The 22,400-nt window shown below is 39.2% G+C and overlaps 3 protein-coding genes across 4 annotated transcripts in view; all 3 read right to left on the bottom strand.

Moving 5' to 3' along the window:
- Positions 1-557: 557 nt before the first annotated feature.
- f2rl1.1 (coagulation factor II (thrombin) receptor-like 1, tandem duplicate 1) lies at positions 558-5,316 on the bottom strand. Of its 2 annotated transcripts, none has more exons than XM_066711963.1 (2): positions 5,213-5,316; positions 558-2,025 (listed from the first exon to the last, which is right to left on the bottom strand). In XM_066711963.1, exon 2 carries the CDS (start codon positions 1,865-1,867, stop codon positions 959-961), a length of 909 nt encoding a protein of 302 aa, XP_066568060.1. In that variant the 5' UTR covers positions 1,868-2,025; positions 5,213-5,316; the 3' UTR covers positions 558-958. The 2 variants fall into 2 exon arrangements, with proteins under 2 accessions (XP_066568060.1, XP_066568059.1); XM_066711962.1 differs by lacking the exon at positions 5,213-5,316 and adding an exon at positions 3,147-3,326.
- Positions 5,317-10,708: 5,392 nt separating this feature from the next.
- LOC136755402 (proteinase-activated receptor 1) lies at positions 10,709-14,957 on the bottom strand. Its single transcript, XM_066711960.1, has 2 exons — positions 14,236-14,957; positions 10,709-13,103 (listed from the first exon to the last, which is right to left on the bottom strand). The coding sequence occupies exons 1-2, from the start codon at positions 14,300-14,302 to the stop codon at positions 11,941-11,943; spliced, it is 1,230 nt and encodes a 409-aa protein (XP_066568057.1). The 5' UTR covers positions 14,303-14,957; the 3' UTR covers positions 10,709-11,940.
- A 459-nt stretch (positions 14,958-15,416) lies between these two features.
- iqgap2 (IQ motif containing GTPase activating protein 2) overlaps positions 15,417-22,400 on the bottom strand; it is a 62,693-nt gene continuing 55,709 nt past the window's right edge. Inside the window, exons 31-38 of the mRNA XM_066711958.1 lie at positions 21,630-21,732; positions 21,105-21,246; positions 19,045-19,132; positions 18,716-18,928; positions 18,226-18,386; positions 17,747-17,890; positions 16,976-17,084; positions 15,417-16,304 (exon numbers count right to left, since the gene is read on the bottom strand). Coding sequence (XP_066568055.1) covers positions 16,191-16,304; positions 16,976-17,084; positions 17,747-17,890; positions 18,226-18,386; positions 18,716-18,928; positions 19,045-19,132; positions 21,105-21,246; positions 21,630-21,732 — 1,074 coding nt within the window. The 3' untranslated portion in view covers positions 15,417-16,190. The remainder of the gene's footprint in view (positions 16,305-16,975; positions 17,085-17,746; positions 17,891-18,225; positions 18,387-18,715; positions 18,929-19,044; positions 19,133-21,104; positions 21,247-21,629; positions 21,733-22,400) is intronic.

Raw genomic sequence — 22,400 nt, 5'->3', positions numbered from 1 at the left:
TTTAAAAAACATCTGCGAGAACCCGGAAGGGGATGTTGAAGATGGGTGAATGCAATGTTTAGTCGCCGTTCACAACACAAATAAAAACCTCCTAAACGCCCTATATATAACTTTTGTAAATGCAGAGAGTGGTACACGACCCTTTTCCACCAGATAGTCTCATTTACGTAAGTATTTGTTTGTCAAAGCTGTTTTCCAAGCTATGCTAGGAATCATATAATCGTTTTTATTTATTATGGAATCTGTTTAAAATTTAAGGTACCGTAATATGCGCAATCTTCATTTTATTTTGATGCATTTTTTTATATAAATGGACGAATTGCACTTACTTCATATGCAGTTTAAGTATGCACAATGAAACGAATGCATTAGGGTCCTTGTTGCACAAGAAAAAGAAAAACTGAATTGTTGCAATGCTTGTATGGATTGCTCTTTATATAATAAGTGCACTATTTCCAACCATGCATTTGGATAAAGTCCTTAAACATAAAACAAATAAAAAAATGTGTAACCTTTAAATTGAATCTTTTCAGTTTATTTTATTACAAATAAAATGCCATCCTTAATGTATAAAACAAAATCACCAATTTTTTGCATTTTAATTACACAAGCAATAGTGATATAAAATAATAAGCATATCTATATACACATACATACATATTAAATGTTTTTCTGGTAACGTGTGCATTTTGCAAAGAATAACCACCATATAAAGGAAGAGTGCATGAAGAACAACAACACCAAAAATAACAAATGTGTAGTGTAAATATATATAGTACACCAGAGAATTAAGGGAAATAAATCACAGGCAGTGCATCAAGAGCTTAGCATGCTATATAAAAATACAGGGCTTCGGAGCCGTTGCCTTCAAAGAGAAAACAAAGTGAAATATAAAACTCAGATCCATAGACTTCCAAAATACCTCCTAAATAAAAACAAACACAAATGAGCCATCTTATCAGCAACTGCTACTCTGTGTACCCGTGTCAGTGGAGTAAACATTATTCTTCTTTGAATATTTCATGGAAGTGAAGGAGATTCTCATTCTTTCTACAGTCCGGTTGCTCCTGCAGATCAGAGTATTTTTCACATTCTCCCGGAACTCATCAGAGACAAAGTAATACACAAAGGGATCCAGGCAGCTGTTCATGCTGGCAAGGCAGAGGGAGACGATGTAGAACCCATAGCCATTGTTAACCATGCCCTGTCTGAGCAGGGAGTAGTGGATAATCAGCAACAGGTTGCTGGGGGTGAAACACACCAGAAACATGACGAGGGTCGTGATGATCAGCACCACAGCCTTCCTGCGCTTCTTACCGATGTTCTCATCAGTCATGGAGTCAGTCAGGGTTCTGAACATTAAGATATAAGCCACCATGCACAGTACAGCTGGAATGAAAAATGCAAAAATACCCATGGTGATAAAGTACCCAAATAGATTATTTATGTCCGCTTGTCTGTTGACGTCATGGCAGGTGGTTATGTTTGGATTACTGAGCTTCACAGTCTGGTCATAGAGGTACAGAGGAGTCGTGCTCACCCAGATGAGAATCCATATGGTGATGGAAACACCCACTGCAATCTGGTTATTCTTTCTCTGGTGGGACAGGGGATGGACAATGACCCAGTACCTCTGCACACTGAGGCAGGTGATGAAGAGAATGGAACTGTACATGTTACCATAGAAAAACCCCACCAGCACCTTGCAGAGACCCTCGCCGTAAATCCAGTTATTCCCATTGAGGTGGTAGGCAATCTTCAGAGGAAGCCAGATGACAAACAGCAGGTCCGAGATGGCCAGGTTGGCCATGTAAATTGCAGCTGGGTGCTTCTTCTTTGTTCTGAAGAGGAAGACCCAAACGGCCATCGCATTGGTGGGCAGACTGACACAGAACACAAAGATGTAGACAACCGGGAGGAAGACTGTGGTCACTTTACTTGTCAGTACTATTTGGGCAGTTGTGTTCACTAGAACTCCATCAGATGAATCAAAGCCAATTAAGCCTCGGTCATATTGTAAAGAATCTGAAAGAGAATTGAAAGGAAAAAAAAGTTAAAATGCTTGCTCTTTCACATCACAGTACTAACGATAGATGGACACAACAGTCAGGTTTCTGACTCAAGAACAGGTTTAACAGTGGAGTAAGTCATTCACATTTTAAGCATGAAATGTGTAAAGTGTATACATTACTTAGACATATAGTTAGAAAGGGTGTTTCTCTGGTTTAAACAGTCAAATGAACCTTGCTACAGTATGGCAAATATGATTATGCATTCACAAACCTATATCTAAATATCACACTTATTTCAATATACAAATCATTACCAATACAAAACCTTAAAGTTTTATTTTTATTATGTATAGTGTGGCTTATTTATTGTGTTTTGTGAATCCCATCATATTGCACAATGGAAACTCAAGTCAGGCCTAAAAGGGGAGTGTAAAATTAATGGTTACAAAACTGTATGATCTTTAACCTGTAATTGGGTAATAGATTACATTCTTACAGCAGTGAATTCTAATTCATCCACATCTGAATGCATTTATGTTGGGGGGAGGGGGGGGGGGTTTATTTTTGCTCTCTGACCCAAAAAGAGGAAAATGCTAGTTATTAAAATATCACCCAATCATCATGACTGTTTTAGGGAAGTGTATCTAAACCACTCTTTGACCGCATCGATACATTAAGACCCAGAATAGCTCGGACTATCCACTTTTAGACTGGGTAGATAATCTAGGTCTGTGAAACCAGCTGTAAAACACAGTCATCATCCTCCAGTTGTACATCTCAGTGTCCAATGTAGTAGTAAAAGCTGCAAAAGAAAACTGTTACTGAAATAAATACGCAATACAAAAACGAGTATTGAGACGCGCATTCATAGATATCCTTGGCTTGTAGTGCCAGATGCGTGCGATTGATTCATCATACAATGGGAACAAAAGGAAGGACGGAAACTCATCCGTTTGTCTCAGTTACTAGGCGTTACCTTTGGTAGATTTAAGTATACGAAATGTTAACATACGTCGGGCTACAGACAGTTATATACAGGCAAACGGATTAGAAATGAACAACACGATTTTTAGTTTTAAATCTAGCCTTTTTGTACAACACTAAACCCAGAGGGTAATACAATACAGATCTTACCGTTGTGAGACATGATGAATGGCACTTTACTCGTTGAAAGCTGCATCTTATTGCTGTAGTTTCTATCTGCTTAGCCACTGCTGTAATGCTGATCATAATGATAGTCCAGGTATTGGTCTAGCTGCGGAGCCCCCCCACATGACAGGTGCTTTACTACCTGGGCCACGCCACTTCCTTATGACCACACACATCACTATCAGTTTCGTCATTTAGTTTGTGAAATGTCTTAACTTCAGGGCAACTAAAGATCTCACCCCTTCAGACTACATTGCCATCTGGTGATACCTATTCATAAACAATAACAACTGTTTTGTGTTTAAGTATTATTTTAAACAGTGAAATCGACAGGGTGATGTTGTCCCTTTTGATCTTACTTAAGGTGAAAATGACCTGCAGTCCTGATCAGAATGAAGTTCCCACATTTTTGTTAATTGGTGATGTAAAATATGCTTGATAGGGTGACGTCAGAGTGGAGACTTAATTTGATCTGATTTCCACTTCTAACTGCTTTTTGGCGTCTATCAAATTGTGCAAGCAATTAAAGGTTATTTATTTATTTATGTGGTTATTTATTAATGGTTAACACATTGGACACTTGAATTTCTCATTCATCTTTTTAACTGATAGTGACAAAACAGTACAAAGAGGTCTAAGCCAGAGGTCAGTTCACAGTGCAGCCTCCAGAACATGGTCCATGGTTCCTGGAAGGAAACTGGCTTACCCTCTCTGTTCACATCACTTACACTTTCAGAACTGGGAAGAGCAGTTCACTCTTTCCTTTTCAGATAACAGTAAGCTGAATTGACTAATGTGGTCAGGTTCAATAGAAGACAGAAGACACTGCAGACTTACAGGATCTGGGCTTGGGACCCCTGTAAAGCAGCTATCATTTGCAGCTCTATTCCTTTTTCAGAAAATAGATTATACTTTTAACTATGTTTATTCTGAACCTTTTTTTATTCTGAAACCACTGATGTAATATCAGTGAGACTGGGACTTTGGGATGCCCCGTCGCATTGTGTGAATGAGATCAGCAATCCTGTGTGGTATTGTCACTGAGAGTTAATTTAAACCCTGGCATGAACACACATATGTGGCCTGTAGTTATTCTGAGGTGCATAATCATGGGTTTCAGAAAGTTTGCCATGAAACAAATGACACAGACATGCAGAACTCACCCAATGCAGGAGATATACTGATATCTTTGTAGCAATCTCAAACTGAACCAAAAGGCAGTAGTGATGTCAAAGATACTGCACCCAGCAAAGGACTTTAAATGTGTTTGTGGGATAATCCAGATGATCAAATATATTATTGATATATTTGGGAGTATTTCTAAAGGAACTGCTTACAGTTACAAACAATTACCATTGCCACTGAAGGGAAAAGGTTGATTTTTGATTGCTACTGAATACAGCTGGAAAAATAAGTATCAGGACTTTTTAAAATCACAAATGTTTTGCAGGTTTTTGAAGCGCAAATGAAATCCACAAGACTAATCATGGCCACAAATGGAAAATTAATCAAAACAAGCTTTGCCTTCAGAACAGGGTGTCAATAATGAAATAAGAGCCCATGAGCTCAATGTAATGCAGTAACAGTGCATGTGTGTGTAGCATCACACACACTGATGGTAAAGAGTACCTTTAAAGAGCTTCTGCACTGGTCTGCATTGTGGCAGGACAGCTAGGCCTGCAATCTTTCATAGTCTCACAGAATTTAAAATCAAAGTTGAAATGCTGGAGCTTTACTATAATAACATTACAAATGCACAGGTATAAGTAGTTCTTCCAGGCAATTAAATATAAAACCACTAACTTAATGGAATAAGAAATGAAGGACCAGTGTTTTAATTGCACATAAAATTCAGATTATTATTTCATTTTAAATATTGTTCATGTGAACTGGTATAAATCTTATTATCTGTACAATTTTCATGTTTGCTTACTTTGTTTCTTCCCCTGAATTAGAGTAGAATACATTTTTGTGTTTCCCTATGGTAAATTATAGTTAGATTATGAAAATGCACTAACTGCAGCAGAAACAATATTATTCGAAAGGCTTACCTGAATGGCACACAGCAGGAGGGAATCACACAACACATATATGGGTTATGCAAGGGCAGGGTCCAGGTTTCATTTCATTCTATCAATACTGGGGGGGACAATTGTGCAAAGGAAGGAACTGAATCACAGAAAACTTTTTTTGCATGATTAGTACACTGGTTTCTCTGACAGAAGGATCTTTTCGTTCTAGAGTTATGCCCCCAGTCTTTTGTCTATATAGTGGTACTTAATGTTTGGTCAACAGAAAAGTCATTTCAATGTGCTCACGAGGGTGTGGAGAAACCAGAGCAGGGTGGAGGAGGAGCTGGTTATGTGTGGTATCAGCAATAAGATGCAAGGCTTTAAGCTTGCTCAAGCTCACAAGCTCTCTTGCAACACAAAACTGAGATATTATCTTCTGGAGGCTGCTTTTTGTCTGGTAGATTATCAGTGATCTTTTTGTCAGATGTTTTTATGATTGTTGTTGTTATGATTTGTTCATGTTTTTGCAAATGCATGTGAGTGTTTAACACATTGGCCCACCACAAATTAATAATAAATATATTCCAAATATGGAACCACATGCCAAACCACTACGTTCAGTTTTGCAGTAGACATGTTTGCTTAGGGACCTCTGTTCAATGTGCCAAGCCTATTCTTTGCCTGCCTGAAGTCTGTGCTTTTGCTCTCCAGTTTTTAACTAATCTGTTTTTCTGAATGGAGGAATGCAGAGAATGTCAAGGACTTTTCCTTCTCTGGTAAGTCACAGTTATGGCTGAACAAGTTTGTGCAAGCTTTTCTAGTTGACTGTATATGTGAAGCAAGTGAACAGTGGTTAAACTTCTGAAAAATTGCCTAAGGATGTCAACCGAAAGGGTGACAATTGCATAATTGTTTAAACTGCCAAGTGGGTAAGCAATTTGTTTTTATTCATAGACCAGCAGAGCAAAGGTGCCATCTGCTGGATATTTGTTTACACATCTGTCCTTATCAAGTCTATCCAGTTTGCTTTTATTAAATCAAACTGAAAGTTTTTATCTTTTTTTCAGCATTTATCATTGTTTTTATGAGAAAGGGGTGCATGTAAGTACTGTGCAAAAGTTTTAGGCAAGTGTGAAAAAATGCTGTAAAGTAAGAATGCTTTCAAAGATAGAGATGTTATTAGATTATATTTATCAATTAACTAAATGCAAAGTGAGTGAACAGAAGAAAAATGTACATCAAATCCATATTTGAGTGACCACCCTTTGCCTTCAAAACAGCATCAATTCTTCTAGGTACACTTGCACAAAGTCAGGGATTTTGTAGGCATATAGTCAGGTGTCTGATTAAACAATTATACCAAACAGGTGCTAATGATCATCAATTCAATATGTAGGATGAAACACAATCATTAACTGAAACAGAAGCAGCTGTGCAGGAGGAATAAAACTGGGTGAGGAACAGCCAAACTCAGCTAACAAGGTGAGGTTGCTGAAGACACTTTACTGTCAAAAGTCATACACCATGGCAAGACTGAGCACAGCAACAAGACACAAGGTAGTTATACTGCATCAGCAAGGTCTCTCCCAGGCAGACATTTCAAGGCAGACAGGGGTTTCCAGATGTGCCGTCCAAGCTCTTTTGAAGAAGCACAAAGAAACGGGCAACGTTAAAGACCGTAGACACAGTGGTCGGCCAAGGAAACTTACTGCAGCAGATGAAATACTGTTTTATTAGATAGAGTATTTTACATTACAATAAAAAAACAATCAAAACAAATTTTAATACTTAAAAATCAATTCTTAAAATCACTTAAAAATTTTAAAATCTTAGTGATTAACGTAAACAAAATACTGAACTTCAAATAAACAAGTGCACAAAACAATAAAACAAACGTGATTAAAGCAAAAACTGCAAACCAACAAAGAAGGTCAAATACATTGAAATTAACTGAAAATGCACCGGACAAATCAAGAAAGAATTAAAATGATAAAAAACAAACCAAAACAGTCCGATGCATTTTAAATGAAATCCAAACGGTCAATGTATTTGACAAAAAAAAAAATAGAACATAACAACCAAAAGAAACAAACAAAACAAGTGCTTTTAAAAACAACTAAATCTTTAAAAAAGAGTTAAAATTCGATTTTTAAAATTCATTTTAAAAAGCAATCATTCGTAAAAGGGTTAAAAGATCTTGGACTCGGGCTCCAGCAGGGGGGATGGCTGTCCCCGGAGGTGGGTCCCATCACGGGATCCTGAGCTCCCGCACATCTTGAAGGTGCCAGTTCTTAAAGGCTTCCTCCTTGCCCCTCTGATGGACCTCCAGATTGACGTAGTCCCTAATAAGTACCATGCAGCAGATGAAAGACATCATGCTTACTTCCCTTCGCAATCGGAACATGTCCAGCAGCGCCATCAGCTCAGAATTGGCACCCATCTACTGTGCGGAGAAGTCTGGTCAGAAGTGGCCTTCATGGAAGACTTGCGGCCAAAAAGCCGTCCCTCCGACGTGGCAACAAGGCCAAGCGACTCAACTGTGCACGAAAAGGCGGCCTAAACGAAATGCATGCCGGGAATAAACAAATCTGCTCAAACAAACCAGTGACGCAGGACATTAAGTCTGCTTAGGTGTGTGCGCTGTGTTTATAATCACAACTTATTTTATATATATATATATATATATATATATATATATATATATATATGCTATTGATCGGTTCTATATTTTCTTTGAAAGTAATTTTAACCCTTTGCGGCTTAAGCTCTCTAATATAATCAAAAATGTGCTGGTTCAATGGGGAATCTAATTCATATATTTACCTTTTCAAATGTCTATCTGCGGTTCTGCACGTCTAAAAGTGCGGTTATACAATTCACCCGAAAGCGAAGCACCTTTATTAGGACATCTGCATTAAATCACAAGAAATCGTGTGCATTAGTGTGCAACCGTTTCTGCACACAGGCCGGCGCTACCTACAGGCGGGCAGGCAATTGCCAGGGCCTCCGCAACCGTAACATCCCTATACGCGAGTCCAGGTCCCACGCATTATGGGGGTCGCGGGGAAAGAGCTGAACAGGTGAAAAGTCAAGATGAGACGAGAAATCCCCGAGGGCATCTGCCGCCCTGCTGAAATCGCACTGGATTTTCCTCCACTTACACACATTAAAACACACTGTACTGTACGGCTCACACGGGTGGAAACGGGGTGTCCGTTATTGGATTCTCCTGATCTCCAAACAACGAGTCGTCCGCGACCTGCACGCCTCACAACAGTCCGCGGCACTGAAATCTGTGATCCCGTTCACATTTGGGCCGGCCTAAATCTCAAATGTGAACGGGTGCTGGGCGCACACCAAAAGTGTGGTGCAACTGATTCCACCGCAGGCAGACATTCAGTCAATCCCAGAGGAGTCTGTGGTCTTATAATCACATCTGCAATTACAGGGCATATGTTGTTCTGGAAAAACCATGAGCACATTCTTTGCAGTTTTGTCAATGCAGTGTATTTCATTTTTAATAACCTCATAATGTAAAATAAGGTGAGCCGATTGGATAATACTATATATTTAATATATTTTGCAGTCAAAGATTGTAGTAAATCTCATGAGGCCTAGAACGGAACTATCCTGTAATCAAGCAAAGATTAAATTATAACATTTCTGGAAAGACTGCTTTTTTCCCCCCGTTTCTGCTGTTCATGGACGTCTTTCCTCTGCAAATAATCTGTCTAGGTTTATCGCACTTTGCTAGCAGATGCAGAGGCTCCTGTTATGTCACCTTTCGTTCTTGGACTGTTTGCTTCTCAGCACTGCCTTGAAGTTCTGGGAAGGACACAGTGTTTATATTGGAATTGAGGTTTAATGGGTAATCATGGAACATGTTATGTTCTTGTCAGTTACAAATATATCACTTCATATTCCAGCACTGACTGCCTCTTGTGTGTGGATTTTTTACATAGAGGGGTGATGTTTTGTAAAATTCAGTAAAAACAATGATAACATCTTCCCAGCACAGTTCCCAGTCAACTTGTTTGTCTTCCTGAGGAGATTACAATCCCCCTTTCACCAAGACTCCTCACGCTGTCATTTCAAGGCTAAATGAATCTGCAAATCAACATCCCACTGGTTAACAATGGTAGGATGTTACAGTCATGCTGCAGCAGACTTGGTTACCAATTTGCAGAGCTCAATTGTGTGTGTGTGTGTATATCTATATATATATTTGCAAACACATCTGAAGAACTGCAACTTCAATTTCAAGAACTCTCAGATGCAAGCAGGAAAATTGATGGATCTTATCAGTTGTATGAAAAGTATTGGAAAGATGCAGATAATATGAGCTTCCTCGGTGCCTGGGCTATACTGACTATGAGAAAACATTTTATTCAGTATATAGAAACTCAGTCATCTGCGCTCTAAGATATAAAACATTTATGGGAACCTATATAACTCTTTGCCATGAGAAAACGTTTTCTGTTTGCCACGTAACAATATTTCCAAGAAGGCCACAATTATTACAACATTTATCATCTTCATATTTTTTTTCCAGTATTTCAGTTTCCTTTTTAATCAGTCTTGAGATTTGCTTGCAGAAACAAATGTTGATCCAGATAATATTTTATATATATTTGCATAAATCAATCAAGACACAACTGCATGTACACATACTGCACAGGTAAAGAAAACATTGTACATTTCTTACTTATCCTTTCTAAAAAATGTATTTTATGGCCTAAAAGTCCAGCTGTGTTCACAATAGGAGCTGTATCCACCCTGAAGTGAGCAGTAGGTATTATGTTGTAATCAGTATTGCAGCATAAAACATTGTCATATTAGGCAGTCTTCCGCTGTTATTGATTTACAATTATGACTAACAATGTGTGCCTTGACACATTCCTTGCTCAAAAGCCTGGGTTTATATTTGAAAGGTAAAACACGCAATGGTCCCCAATGAGACTAATTTGACAGGAAATGTGTGACTCTATGAGCAGAGGTGCCACTTATGGCTCCAACCCTGATATGATTCATTATGACAATCCCTTGTATTTCTGACATGACACTATGAAAGCAGCACCAGACCCTTAATCCATGCCTCCCACAGTGCAGTTACTAGATATGCAAACCTCTTTGGTATGTTCCAGGTTCAGTGTTCAAATACATTTCAGAGGTTTTCCATGGGATCAAGATATGGACGCTAAGCAGGAAGTAAATGTTTTCAGTGCTGTTCTCTCTGAACCACAGTTCCACCCATGTGACACAACAACATTGTGTTGTTTGATGTACGTACACTCACCATAAAACTTAATCAATGCTGGCTGTGCCGAATGTCATCATATGAACAGAAGGTCACAGGGGCTTTCACAACAGCCAATCTGTACACAGCACAGGACCTCAGAACAACTCAGATCCAACAGTGTGGCTTGACAAACATGTTCAGCAAAAAAAGGATACATGCTTAAAAAACAAATAACATGATTATTCGGTTTTATAAGCAGGATTGAAAGAGATTTCCAGTGCCCCTGAACACCACAGTAACTTTTTAATTTTTTTTATTAAGAGTCCATCTTATATGTAATGCCCTAATTATAAAATAATACACAACATACAACTTAAAGAAACGAAAGACACTGCAATTTGTCAATAACCTTTGGTTATTAATTTATGCAGATTACATGTTACAAGAATTTAAATGAAGAACAAGTAGATTAAACACCCATGTTTACAATGAAAAACACACATAAAGTTACTAGTAAGATTAAACTGATCCTTCTCTCTCTATAAACTGTGTAATCATGGAAAATGTTTACTTTTAAACATTTAACAAAATGTTCATTTGCCCTTTTCAAATAATGGAATTATCATTATTGTAGCTGATAATATTACAATTCAATCTATATGTTAAAGAGGAGATAAAGAATATACATTTTTGTGTGTCTTGAAATAAGAACAAATGTTGCAATAATCAAATACTTCAGAGGAATCTGCAGATGTTTTTCCTCAACTATATAGCACATCATATGCTCATCGAATAGACAATGTTTTACTAGACATGGCCACAATATATTTTGGTAAAATTGAAGTACAATATCTGTAATTGTATAAAATGAATTAAGCATTTGAATACAAACTAAGGCTGACTTTAGCATTCAGTATAGTTTGACTTGCTTTCCTAAAACATTAACCAAAAGCTCCAAAGCAGGCCAGCCTGTTTGTATGTGAAGTAAAGCAAGACATATGTGCAAACATGCATGATTATCAATTAACAAACACCAACATGGAACGTACAGGAAAATATGTTAACAGGATGTTTAGTATAATGGGAGTTTCCCCAGTGGCTTTGCATGCATATCACTAACTCTGGCAAGTGAATATGCATTGCAAAGCTGAAGATAACCTCCTTTCTTTAGCTAAACCTGTTCCAGAAGAGATGAAAAAACATAAACAATAACACTGATGCCATCAGCTTAACACTGTTACAAGTACAACTTTGAATAGCTTAGAGACAAAAAGCATATATTATATTTATATGCACTTATGCATCATATGTGTGAGGAAATGACAAGCCTAATACAGAGAACAAGCTTCCTGATAGGAGGATATGTTTAAACTTTGACTTTTAATCTTACAATGGTTTGGAAAGGCATGCTTTCAATACCAATATGGCTTTTCATCTAAATGCACACATTTCAGTTCTATAAATGTGCTGAGAAATTGGTGGGCAATGCTGTTATAAAGCACCCAAGGTAGAGTAATATTGTAGTAAATCAAGCCATCAGCTTCTTATACTGACTGCCAAGGCTTGTTGGAAAGCTCTCGATTTTACTGCTCCTGGTTTCAGACTGTGTGGTGCTTGACAGCTCCGGGCTACTTTTACACTGCAGGAGGTTGCACACCTGCTTCTGGCACTGTGAGGATCCAAAGTAGTAAAGCAAGGGGTCAAGGCAGCAGCTCACACTGCCAATACACATAGAGAGCAGATAGGCGACGTAAGAGCTGTCATTGTGTCCTCCTGCAAACTGGACATAGTGAGTGAGCAAAATGATATTGGTCGGCGTGAAGCAAACGACAAAGACAATGAAGACGGTAATGGCCATGATAATAGCTCTGGTCTTCTTGGACCTGTTTGCCACGTTGGCAGAGCTGAGACACTGAATAATACGGATGTAACACACAGATGTAAAAATGAGGGGGATGAAGAAGAAAATGGAGCAGAAAATGGGGAAGAAGTAAAGGTAGTAGCCTGTGAACTTTTCGATTTCCAAGACGTCATGGCAGGTGGTAATCCCCAGGTCTGGTAAATGGACGGTCTGCTCAGACAGGAGAATGGGCATGACCCCGCCAATGGCCAGCAGCCACATGGCCGAACAAACAGCCAGTGCATTCTGCTGACTGCGCCAGGCGAGGGAGGCCATGGGGTAAACAACCGCCATGAAACGGTCCACACTGATGCACATCATGAGCAGAACAGAGCAGTACATGTTGCAGTAGAAAGCAGACGTGACTATTCTGCACATCCCAGACCCATATACCCAGTTGTTGCCATTGAAGTGGTAGGAGATCTTGAAGGGAAGTAAGAGAACGAACAGCAAGTCCGAAACGGCCAGATTCAGCATGTATATCACGGCTGGCTTCTTAGGATGTATTTTAATCGCGAACATGACGATTGCGATGCCATTTAGAGGAAGGCTGAGGAGAAAAACCAGAGTGTAAACTGTGGGGATGAATGCGGTCATCAAGGATCCAGTGAGAAACTGACTGGCCTCTGGCGTTATATATTGTTTGCGGACAGCTGGGATTTTTTTATCCTTCACTGGCTCCAACCCGAATCCAGATCCACTTCCTTCTCTACTACTGGACACATCTAAGTATTCAATGGGTTCATCGGTTCCTGTTACACTGAATAATGGGAAACCTCTTGGTCCGCTCTCTGGAATGACACAATGAACAAATGGAGTTATGGTAACAATTAGATAACACAATCATTTCTTCATTAACAAAATCAATAAATTCACAATTAAAAAAAAAAAAAAAGTCCTTAAGTTAAGGGCAGGCCAGTAACTTAAAGCTTAATTGATATGTTCAAACAATATATAATTTACAATAGGATTACAAATTGAGTGCCACCATTGTACAGCAACATGTTATTTACATGTTACCTAACAAGTGGAAATTAATTAATCCACATATATGGGTCTGAATATTCTGGAATATGTATCAGAGTTACAGGTTGGTAAAAATGGGTAGGCCTATATATTTGTCTGATGTAATAATGGGTAGGCCTATATCGGTCTGATGTGTAACACATGTAATGGGTATATCTGTCGACCATCAACGTCAGCCCTGTTGTAAAGCGCTTTGTGCGCTTTAGTAAATAAACCATGACAAACGGATTGATTGTGGCTTCACCCCTCGGTCATACGTAGCAGCAATGTTTTGGCCAGCATTCAGTCAATATATATTAGTAACAAAGTTATAGAGATCCAGAGTGCTCCGCATATTAAGAAAACAAACACTTACGTATACAGATCTAAACATGAGTAATAATACTACTGATCTCACAAACTCGATATAATAATAATAATAATAATAATAATAAAATGGTTGTATTTCATATAGACAGCAGACTGTCCAGCAGCGCATTCACCCTCAATCAGACAGACTGTCCAGTCCAGCCGACACAGCCGCCCCCCGTGACCCTTTGCAATTTTCCTCCTTATTTGCGCACATATTTGCAATTATTGCAATTATCAATCAGGTCCCGGACAGCAGGCCACGATAGGCATTTGATAAAATCACTAATCACTAGTTGCACAGTTACCCCCCCCCCCCGCCCCGTTATTCCTGTTCATGTTACTTTACATACATTAAAGTAAATGAATTACAAGAAAGATAAAGAAGCTTCCACCGATGATGTAAAGCACACACCCCCAAAATAATAATAATAAAAAAAACCTTGTTGGGGGCAAAAGTTCAACATAAAACATATCCCAATAAACAAATCGCAGATAAGCCACAAGACAGACAGACAACTTAAAATAAGTTTAAAACAGGGTACTTACGGTTTCCGTGTTGAGCCGTGGCCGTGAATGCAATCCACGACAGGATGATCAGTTCTCTCATCGCCATGTTTAACGCGCTGTGAGTGAACTTTCTTGCTGGTGCGGCTTAAGCGATGTATGAAAGGACACCAGCTTTACTGAACGACGATAAAGACAAAAAGCCAAAACACACTGGAGAGCCGACCCAAGAGCGCAATGCAGCCCTGCCCTGTGCGCTGCAGTCCGGCGCTCTGGAGCTGTCAGGCGCATTCCTATCCGCTGAGCTCAGCTGCCGGGCGGGAGCGCTTTATCACAGTCCAGTACTTATAGGAAATGGTTTTCTACTTGCAGCACTGAGGAGCGCCCACCCCCTCCTCCATAGACAGCTGCTGTCAATATGTTAGATTATCTAGAAGGTATTGATTTTGGATTGCGGTGACAAGTGAGGGATCTTGATGCCATTACACCACCTTTTGTGAATCATTCTATTCCTCTGCAATACCTTTTTACTGGTGTGCCGGTGAGATGTTCTCACTGAACCCTACTGGCAGTGGGGCAATGCCAGGTATTCCCCACCAAATCTGATCTGGCACAAGATTCTGCACGCACTTATCAGTCATCTTATTATGACCTGACACCCATTTCCCCCCTAACTGTTTTCGAACAGGAGAAGTCTCCTCTGTGAGTCACCATTCCAGCAGTCACAACCGTCTTCGCTTCCTTGAGTCAGAATGGAAAATAATGCAAAATCAAGCACAAACATCCTTAGAAAGGCGGGAGACAAACTGAATTCGGTCTTTCTTGAACTCCAATTCCCTGTAACGCCCCCGTCCCCCCTACACACACACGTGTGAAAAAGGTAGACATTAACCCTCCCTACCAATGTCACTGTATCCCTGATAACAACATACATTCTCACAGATGAAAAGCATAAAGTAAATGTAAGTGATTTTCAGGCTGGAACATGAAGTGAGATTCCAAAGAAGGAGTTTTCCTCAGAATGTAGGATTTAGCACAGGATTTAGTTGTGTCTGGACTGTTGCCCATAGTGTTTCGTGGCAGCAGCACACAGATGGTTAATGGATCGCTCCCTTCCCAGTTTCTCACTAAACATTTAAAATAATCCTTCTCTAGGTCAAAGTATCCCCCCCCTCTCTTAAATGCAATCCTGTGTGAGATTCATATTATGAAAAAGAAACAGATGCATTTCAAGGTTCTCATTTATTTTGATTTTAACAAAACTTTTTTTTGGCAATTAAGGCACTTTCTATTTATTAAAGAAGCACAAAGGAATTAAAGGAATGTCGCTTTGAAAAGATGCACAGCCTTGTACTATGGTGAAGGATTAAAGGGTCACATTAAATAAACAGAAAACACAGTGAGGGTTGGTGGGAATATTGCATTTTACTACTTGGTGCCTACAGATTGAGATCCTATGACCACAAGGCAGTAGTGCATATTACACAAAAATATTCATTCATGGTTTTTTTTTTACATTAAGTGAAAGCAAGTGTGATCATATAACTTTATGTATAAAAATTAATTTTAATTTTAAAATATACTCCATATACAATCACCCAGCTGAATCCGAAAACAAACACCCCCAAGCCCTTAATCAAACACCGCCAGAGATTTTTGGTTGATATTAAATAATTATTTCCAGTTAATTCAGATTAAAAGATTAATCCAGATTCAAAGGCTTTTCTTTAGTCACTTTTGTTTTGGTTCGGATTACCTCCCGAACACAGTGGCATAACATACACTGACAATTATTCAGTATTAAATCAATACTGCCATTCAATGATGAAAAATACATTCTTTCTACATCACCAATATAAAGCACACATCTGTTATTTCCTTAAAGTTCAGTCCTTTACAAAATTAAACGGTACAATAAAGTATTTCAAATGCAAGGTACAGTGAGAGCAGGACGTGGGAAGCACTGATGCAAAGAGATCCAGGTGTCCCCAAGTGCCTCACTTTCCATAGAACTTCTTGTTCAGCAGGAATATCAGGAGGTTAACGTTGACTTTAGCTTTGTCAAACATCTTCATCACCGCTACTCCCTCATACTGCAGCTGCAGAAGATCCTAGACAAGGGGCAAGAGTGGTGCCATGAAACCAGGCTCTATCGAGATTCAATTCAATATGTTACTTAGTGTGAGGTGATCAATCAGGTGATCACGGAGTCATGTAGAGAGTTAAGAGTCTGACTAGTCACGTGGAGGACACAGGTCTTTGGCACTAAAACTCTGAATTCACAAGACAAGCTTTTAAATTAAGCTTTTTGATGCATTTCATCCATGACCATATAAAGACCATGTGCGCTCATATTTCAATGACGGAATGTGTGTTCAATCACACCTCAACTAGCTGTCAACCACAAGGTACAAGACCACTTCACCTGCCTTGCTAAGGCTACTAGTCAGAAATAAAATGTTAAGATCAAATACACAATATGAAATACTTGTTTGTGGATTGGGCACAACTATCGCAATTCAGTGTTAAAATACATAATTATAAAAAAAGAAAAGAGGAGAACACAAAGTTATTCAATGCTAAGCACACTGCTGTTTCAACTCGGCAGTTTCTTTAGCTTGGTCTCTGATAATTTGAGAAAATAAATCATAAGACTAAGAATAATCTGAATTACAGATTAATCAGATCGGTTTGTCTGAATTTGCAGTATGTGCTTATGTACCCAAGAGGTTCACATGCTGTGCCAGAGTGGATCAATGCCGTAAATTAACGATTTCCATACCTGGAAGTGAAGCTGAACTTTTTCCATTTCGACTCCCATAAACTTGGCTTTCACGTCAAAGTCACCAACTTCTTCACTGGGTGAAATGTCAAACATGACATTCTTAAACCTGATGAACAGAAAAGCAGGATAATTACAGCAAAAGCTATACAAGAACATTTAACTTTTGTTGTTTTGTTTTCAGATGTAAGTGTGGTGCTGGAACTAAATCTCATTAAAATACAGATGACTAATCAGTTGGTAGATTTCAGACCAGAGGCAATCAAATAATCTATATCTGGGATATAATAGTTTGGGTCATTCAGTTTCCAGAAAACACACAAACATAGATGTGGGGTTCAATGTGTGATCTTTACCCAGCTCTTGTAACAGTAAAGTACAAACCCTTAGTCTACCACAGCCAATGAGATCCTCTTCCCACTGACCAAATTCGAAGGGGAACAAATGAGCAACACAGGAAATGGCTCCCTGTGGAGTTTAAAAGCAGGCCCAGTGCTGGGAAACTGAGCCCTCTTGGAAACCAGGGCAGTCACACCTCAGTGTCAAAGGAGTACTGTTTATAGCGTCTGCAGACTTCAGCCATTCAACACACCCCCAGGGAGCACTTTTCTGTCAAGTGGGCATGTACTGTAATTGTTGCCAGTTTTTTTGTTTTTCATGTTCAAATGATCAGTTTAATTGAAAAGAAGACTATAAAAGTATATTATAGGTGTGCACACATGCACTATAAATATCAGTAGACCCCAGCGTATTCTTCCTCGCCCCACTCACTGGTTGGCCTGCAGGCCCTCGATCTCCAGGATGACTCCTTTCTCGTGGAGCCGAGCCGCAGTGTACTTCAGCGACTGCTGCTTGAACTTCTTGCTGCCTCTCTCCTCCCCTTTCCCATCCAGCTTTATGGACCTCCTGGAGTTCCTGTGAGCAAGACATCAAAAAATGAATATGAATTATTATGGGAAAAGTTATGGAAATCGTAAGATGTAATTTATTGCGCTGAATAAATACACAAGAGAATGTACAATTAAGACTTGTTTGTTCTTCTTCTGAAGGGATGCAGTTGCTAAACTAATACATGAAATGACTAAAGCTCTTCAAAATTAAAAGAAGGTTTACACTGGGAATTGCAGGCAGTACACAGACAATCTTTGATGTTATTGTATGGAGAAGGTCAAGCTAGTGTACAAAAGGGTATGACATCGCCAAGCACAGCAACACAATGTTACTTGGACAAAAATAATCTAGATGCTTACTTTCTGTTGAGGTTGTCCAAGCAGGTTTTGATATAGGTGTCATAATAATTGATCTGGTCCTGGTAAAAGGTTGTCTTGGAGTTGAGTGCATTCAGTGTCTGCTGCAGCTTCACCAGCTCTGCCTTCCTGCGCTGACGATACCGTCTCTGGTTTCTTATATCCTGTGATCACAGAAGACATGTCATGGAACAGGTTTAAGGTGCCCCTGTGGTACTAACACCATTGTCATAACTACTTTTGCCTTCACCCAAACATGCCAATTTACCAGTGAATTTAAGAGGAAAGGGGCTGTAACATCCAATATAAAGCAATAAGCAGTAGTGTCATTTCATCATCAAACAATGTGCACACAGTACATTGCTTTACAAAGGTTTAAATTAAGATTTAAGAAGTCAGTCCTGGATTATTATAGTTAACCTGTGTTATTGAGCTTTCTTAAATTTAATCTCAGAGACATGAAATGTAGAGACTGTGATTTGAGTGCAGAGACCTTGGAGATGTCATTGATGATCTCCTGGTACTTGTTCTCTGAAGAGACCAGGCCTGCCTGCTCTAGTGTCCTCAGGTTCCTCAGGATCTTCCTTTTCTTCTGCTCCAAGGGGAGCTGCCCGTCCTCAAGCATGGACTGGCTGCTTTTCATTTTATCGGGGGTTTTGGCGTCCTGAACGGCACGCTTCTCAACTATCTTTGCATGTTCAGATTCCTGGAGGAGCAAAGAACTTGTCTGATTATGGACAAAATAAAACAGCGCTGCGTTTCGTTCAAAAGAGCAGCCTCAGGGTTGATCCTGATTAAGTGCTGCGGTCCACATTACTGCACCTGTGTGGCAGAAGCCGGGTTCTCCAAGATCTCCATCAGTGTCTCTCCTGGATGGACTCGCACCACATCCACAATCAGCTTCTTTGTTCTGTGTGACAAGGAGGAAAGGAAATAAAAAATAAATCTGTCTATTTACTTATGAGCAGTGATAAAGGATACAGAACTCTTTACAAATTAAGACCATCAACAGAAGTCAATGGAATCAACTCAACATCTCAACTTCAGTCAACTGGAAACTCGAGGCCGAATGCAACAAAATAAACCACAGAATAACGGTTTCAAATGAACTGAGCAAGTATTTTTTGATTACAACTACATATATTTCCACACACATGCACATTTTGTGTGTGGGTGTAATTAAAAAAAAAAAAAAAAAATCTATCCTGTGCCCATATCATTCACTAGTGAACTTGATCTGAGAAGCAATGGATAATATTGTGTGTGGATATGGTGATAAGCAGATAAGTGAGTTGTATTACTGACCCCCTAATAAGGGAGGACCGTGGGTTGGAGATATACTTTTATAGTCTTCTTTTCAATAAGTATACAGTCTTATCTTGTTTCCATTATTATGGGAAAGATAAGTTGTATACACAACTTTAATCTGCCTGTAGATACAGTAATTTGAAATCTCACTGTTATCCCCCCCTTTAAAACTGATAGCTTTAAGTCAATCCCCTGGGCCTAAAATGACAAACTATCTTATACCTAAAAGGAAACCTCTTTCTACCCAAATTGCTTTAACATTGAAACAATATGTCAAGCGTCAGCCAAACTAGCAACTTTATCAGTGAGTCCAGCTATTGCTGAGTCACACATCCCTTTCCTGCTGTTTTCTAGCTCACAGCAGAATGCACTGGACAAACACATGAGGGACTTTATTTACTTTAGGAACCTGGAAGAAAGTAATGGAGGTAAAAGTCACACAGAAAACAATGTTCAGATGGAGCTCAGGTTACAAAGGCAGATTCACAGGATCTGATTTTCACTTTTGAATGTTTAGTTTGTTCGTGTTTGCTTAGAATGTGTTGGAAGGATATGCGCTGTACAACCCTTATATACTAAAGAGCTACATCTATATACTTTTTAATGGAGGAGTTATTAAAAGTAGTTTAACTGTACGCATGGAGAAAACAAAATCTTGACTGACAAAAAAATATAGGCATTCATTTACCTTATTATTCAGTCCAGATTTAACATTGTCAAGGAAAGCTTTTTAAAAATAAAATGTAATCTTTATTCATAATTTGCAAATACAGTGGAAAGAATAATCGCAATGGGATCATTTGTCTTACAGGTAAAATACTAAAACATCACATTACTCTGCAGATGATTCTTGGATCCCAAAAAGGAAACATTTTAATTTCTTCCAGTTCTTTTTAAAAACCTATGCTTAAACTACATTTCCTTTCACTCAGCTCTTGTTTCTCCAGACTAGACTATCTCTTTAGAAAGCCCTGTTAACAGCACATTTCCCAGAAGTGTAAACTGACAGTAAAGCTAGCAACTGGGAAACACCTGTGGTCATAAAGACAAGGGAAACTTTACAACGCCTGGAAAATTATGTGTTCTTATGATTGTTGACCTTTGTTGACCACTGCACAACATATAACAAAGTAATCACTTGTTAAAAAAAAAGGAATTACTTTAAAGAACAGGAACTTTTTATTTGAACAAAATTGGCAAAGTTTTTTTTTGTATTTCTCTAAATGTTGGAGAAGTATCTATTTGGCGTTGCAGAGATTTCATTCCCAGCCTGTGATATTATATTTTCCCTGTCATAAAAAAAAGTGTTGAGTTACATATTAATGGTAATGAATATCAATCCAGAAAAACAATGTACAGTTATGGCTTCTAAGCACTCTTCTGTGCAGTAGGGTCATATTACATTTCCTGTTTAGATGGCTACTATCTTGCTGGGGTAACCACAATGGTCTGTAGTTTATAGATAAGGCAAGTACAGTAGATCATAATTCCATCAGACAGATGCACGCACACACACAAATGCACAAACGCTCACATGCTGCTGAGAAGCAGAGAGTACGATGGCAGGGTCTTACTTTATCATGAGGCTTTTCATGTCTTTGTCGTCTCCCTCTCGCAGCTCAAACTTGCTGGTGAGGGTGAGGGAGATTTCCGTTTTGGCAAGCTGACTTAGTGTATTCTCTTTGTTGGGGTCATTCGGGTCCACCGCTCCTTCCCCTGGAGAAAGAGGTTGAAATGGCATATTGTTCTGGCTTCCGATAGATTTACTCAGTGGAACAAGGTCAGCAATGGCAGAGCTCCACAGAACGGGAAATGCATCAAATGTAAAAGCACACCAAGACAAAACAATGCCAGTCCATTTCCCAGGTCTCTATAAAAAACAAGCCGTTTCATGTTCCAGTAAGCAATTTTCAGGAATCCGCCAAACTGCCTGCCGGAAACTAAGACCTCCAATTAACAGTTCTCACCAAAGTGTCCTGAACAGTTTGTGCCATTTAATGACATGATGGTTTGTAATATTCAAATTTGTCTAACCATGTCAATGTGGAACAGCAGTGGTTTGAAACACACAAAAGGGGAAAAAAGGAAGAGAATCTTACCCAGTAAAGACTCCACATCAGGAACATCTCCCAGATCCTCCAGTAGCTCATGCAGGAGGTCATTATGATCTGGGGATATGGCATCCTGGTGCTCCAGTACCAGCTATGGAAACAGAGGAGCATTCAGACTGAGGCAACACAGCATGGCTGCTTCGCATTATCACAGAATAACATTTGTGTACATTATCAATGTCTCGATAGCAGTTGCTTATCATACTAGAGGTTTTTCTTCTTTCCAAATATCATAGCTTTTTGGATTAAAAAACGGTCTCTACTTACAGTGGCTATAGGAAGTATTCACCCCCTTACACTTTTTCCACTTTTATTGCACACAGATGGACTCCATTCAACATGTGTGTGGATTCTGAAGGCAATTGGTGGCACCTGAGCTTATTTAGAAGCGTCATAGCAAAGGGTGTGAATACTTACTTAATGAAGACTTTTCAGTTTTTTCACTCCCCCATTTATTCCCACATTGAAAGTATTGAGTAGGTTGTGTAAATCAAAGGGAAATGAATCCCATTTAAAAACATCAAAATTTCAGGTTGTAAACAAACTGTGAAAGAGTGTAAGGGGGTGGTGAATACTTCCTATAACCACTGTAGCTAAAGCAGCTATTGCCCCTGCCAGCATCTGATATTAAACGGCTATAGCATGTATCCTAATTCAGCGGTGTGAGCACACTGCTGCAACCTGCGCAGATCAGGGATCCTGCGTGTCAAAACACCATAAAAAGCTTAACTCGGACTTTGACTGCAAAGGATTTTACTT

This window comes from Amia ocellicauda, chromosome 8 (genome assembly GCF_036373705.1).
Source record: "Amia ocellicauda isolate fAmiCal2 chromosome 8, fAmiCal2.hap1, whole genome shotgun sequence".
NCBI classification, from domain to species: domain Eukaryota; kingdom Metazoa; phylum Chordata; class Actinopteri; order Amiiformes; family Amiidae; genus Amia; species Amia ocellicauda.
The sequence above is the reverse complement of the archived record's forward strand: the minus strand, read 5'-3'. Positions and strand labels throughout refer to the sequence as shown.

What these genes read in the sequence shown, in the direction of transcription:
- f2rl1.1 (XM_066711962.1), bottom strand. Translation starts at nt 3,192, where the DNA reads ATGCAGCTTTCAACGAGTAAAGTGCCATTCATCATGTCTCACAACG. An exon ending in ATTCATCATGTCTCACAACG is followed by an intron (nt 2,026 to 3,146) that starts GTAAGATCTGTA and finishes ATTCTCTTTCAG; the next exon opens with ATTCTTTACAATATGACCGA.
- LOC136755402 (XM_066711960.1), bottom strand. Translation starts at nt 14,302, where the DNA reads ATGGCGATGAGAGAACTGATCATCCTGTCGTGGATTGCATTCACGGCC. An exon ending in CACGGCTCAACACGGAAACC is followed by an intron (nt 13,104 to 14,235) that starts GTAAGTACCCTG and finishes GTGTCATTCCAG; the next exon opens with AGAGCGGACCAAGAGGTTTC.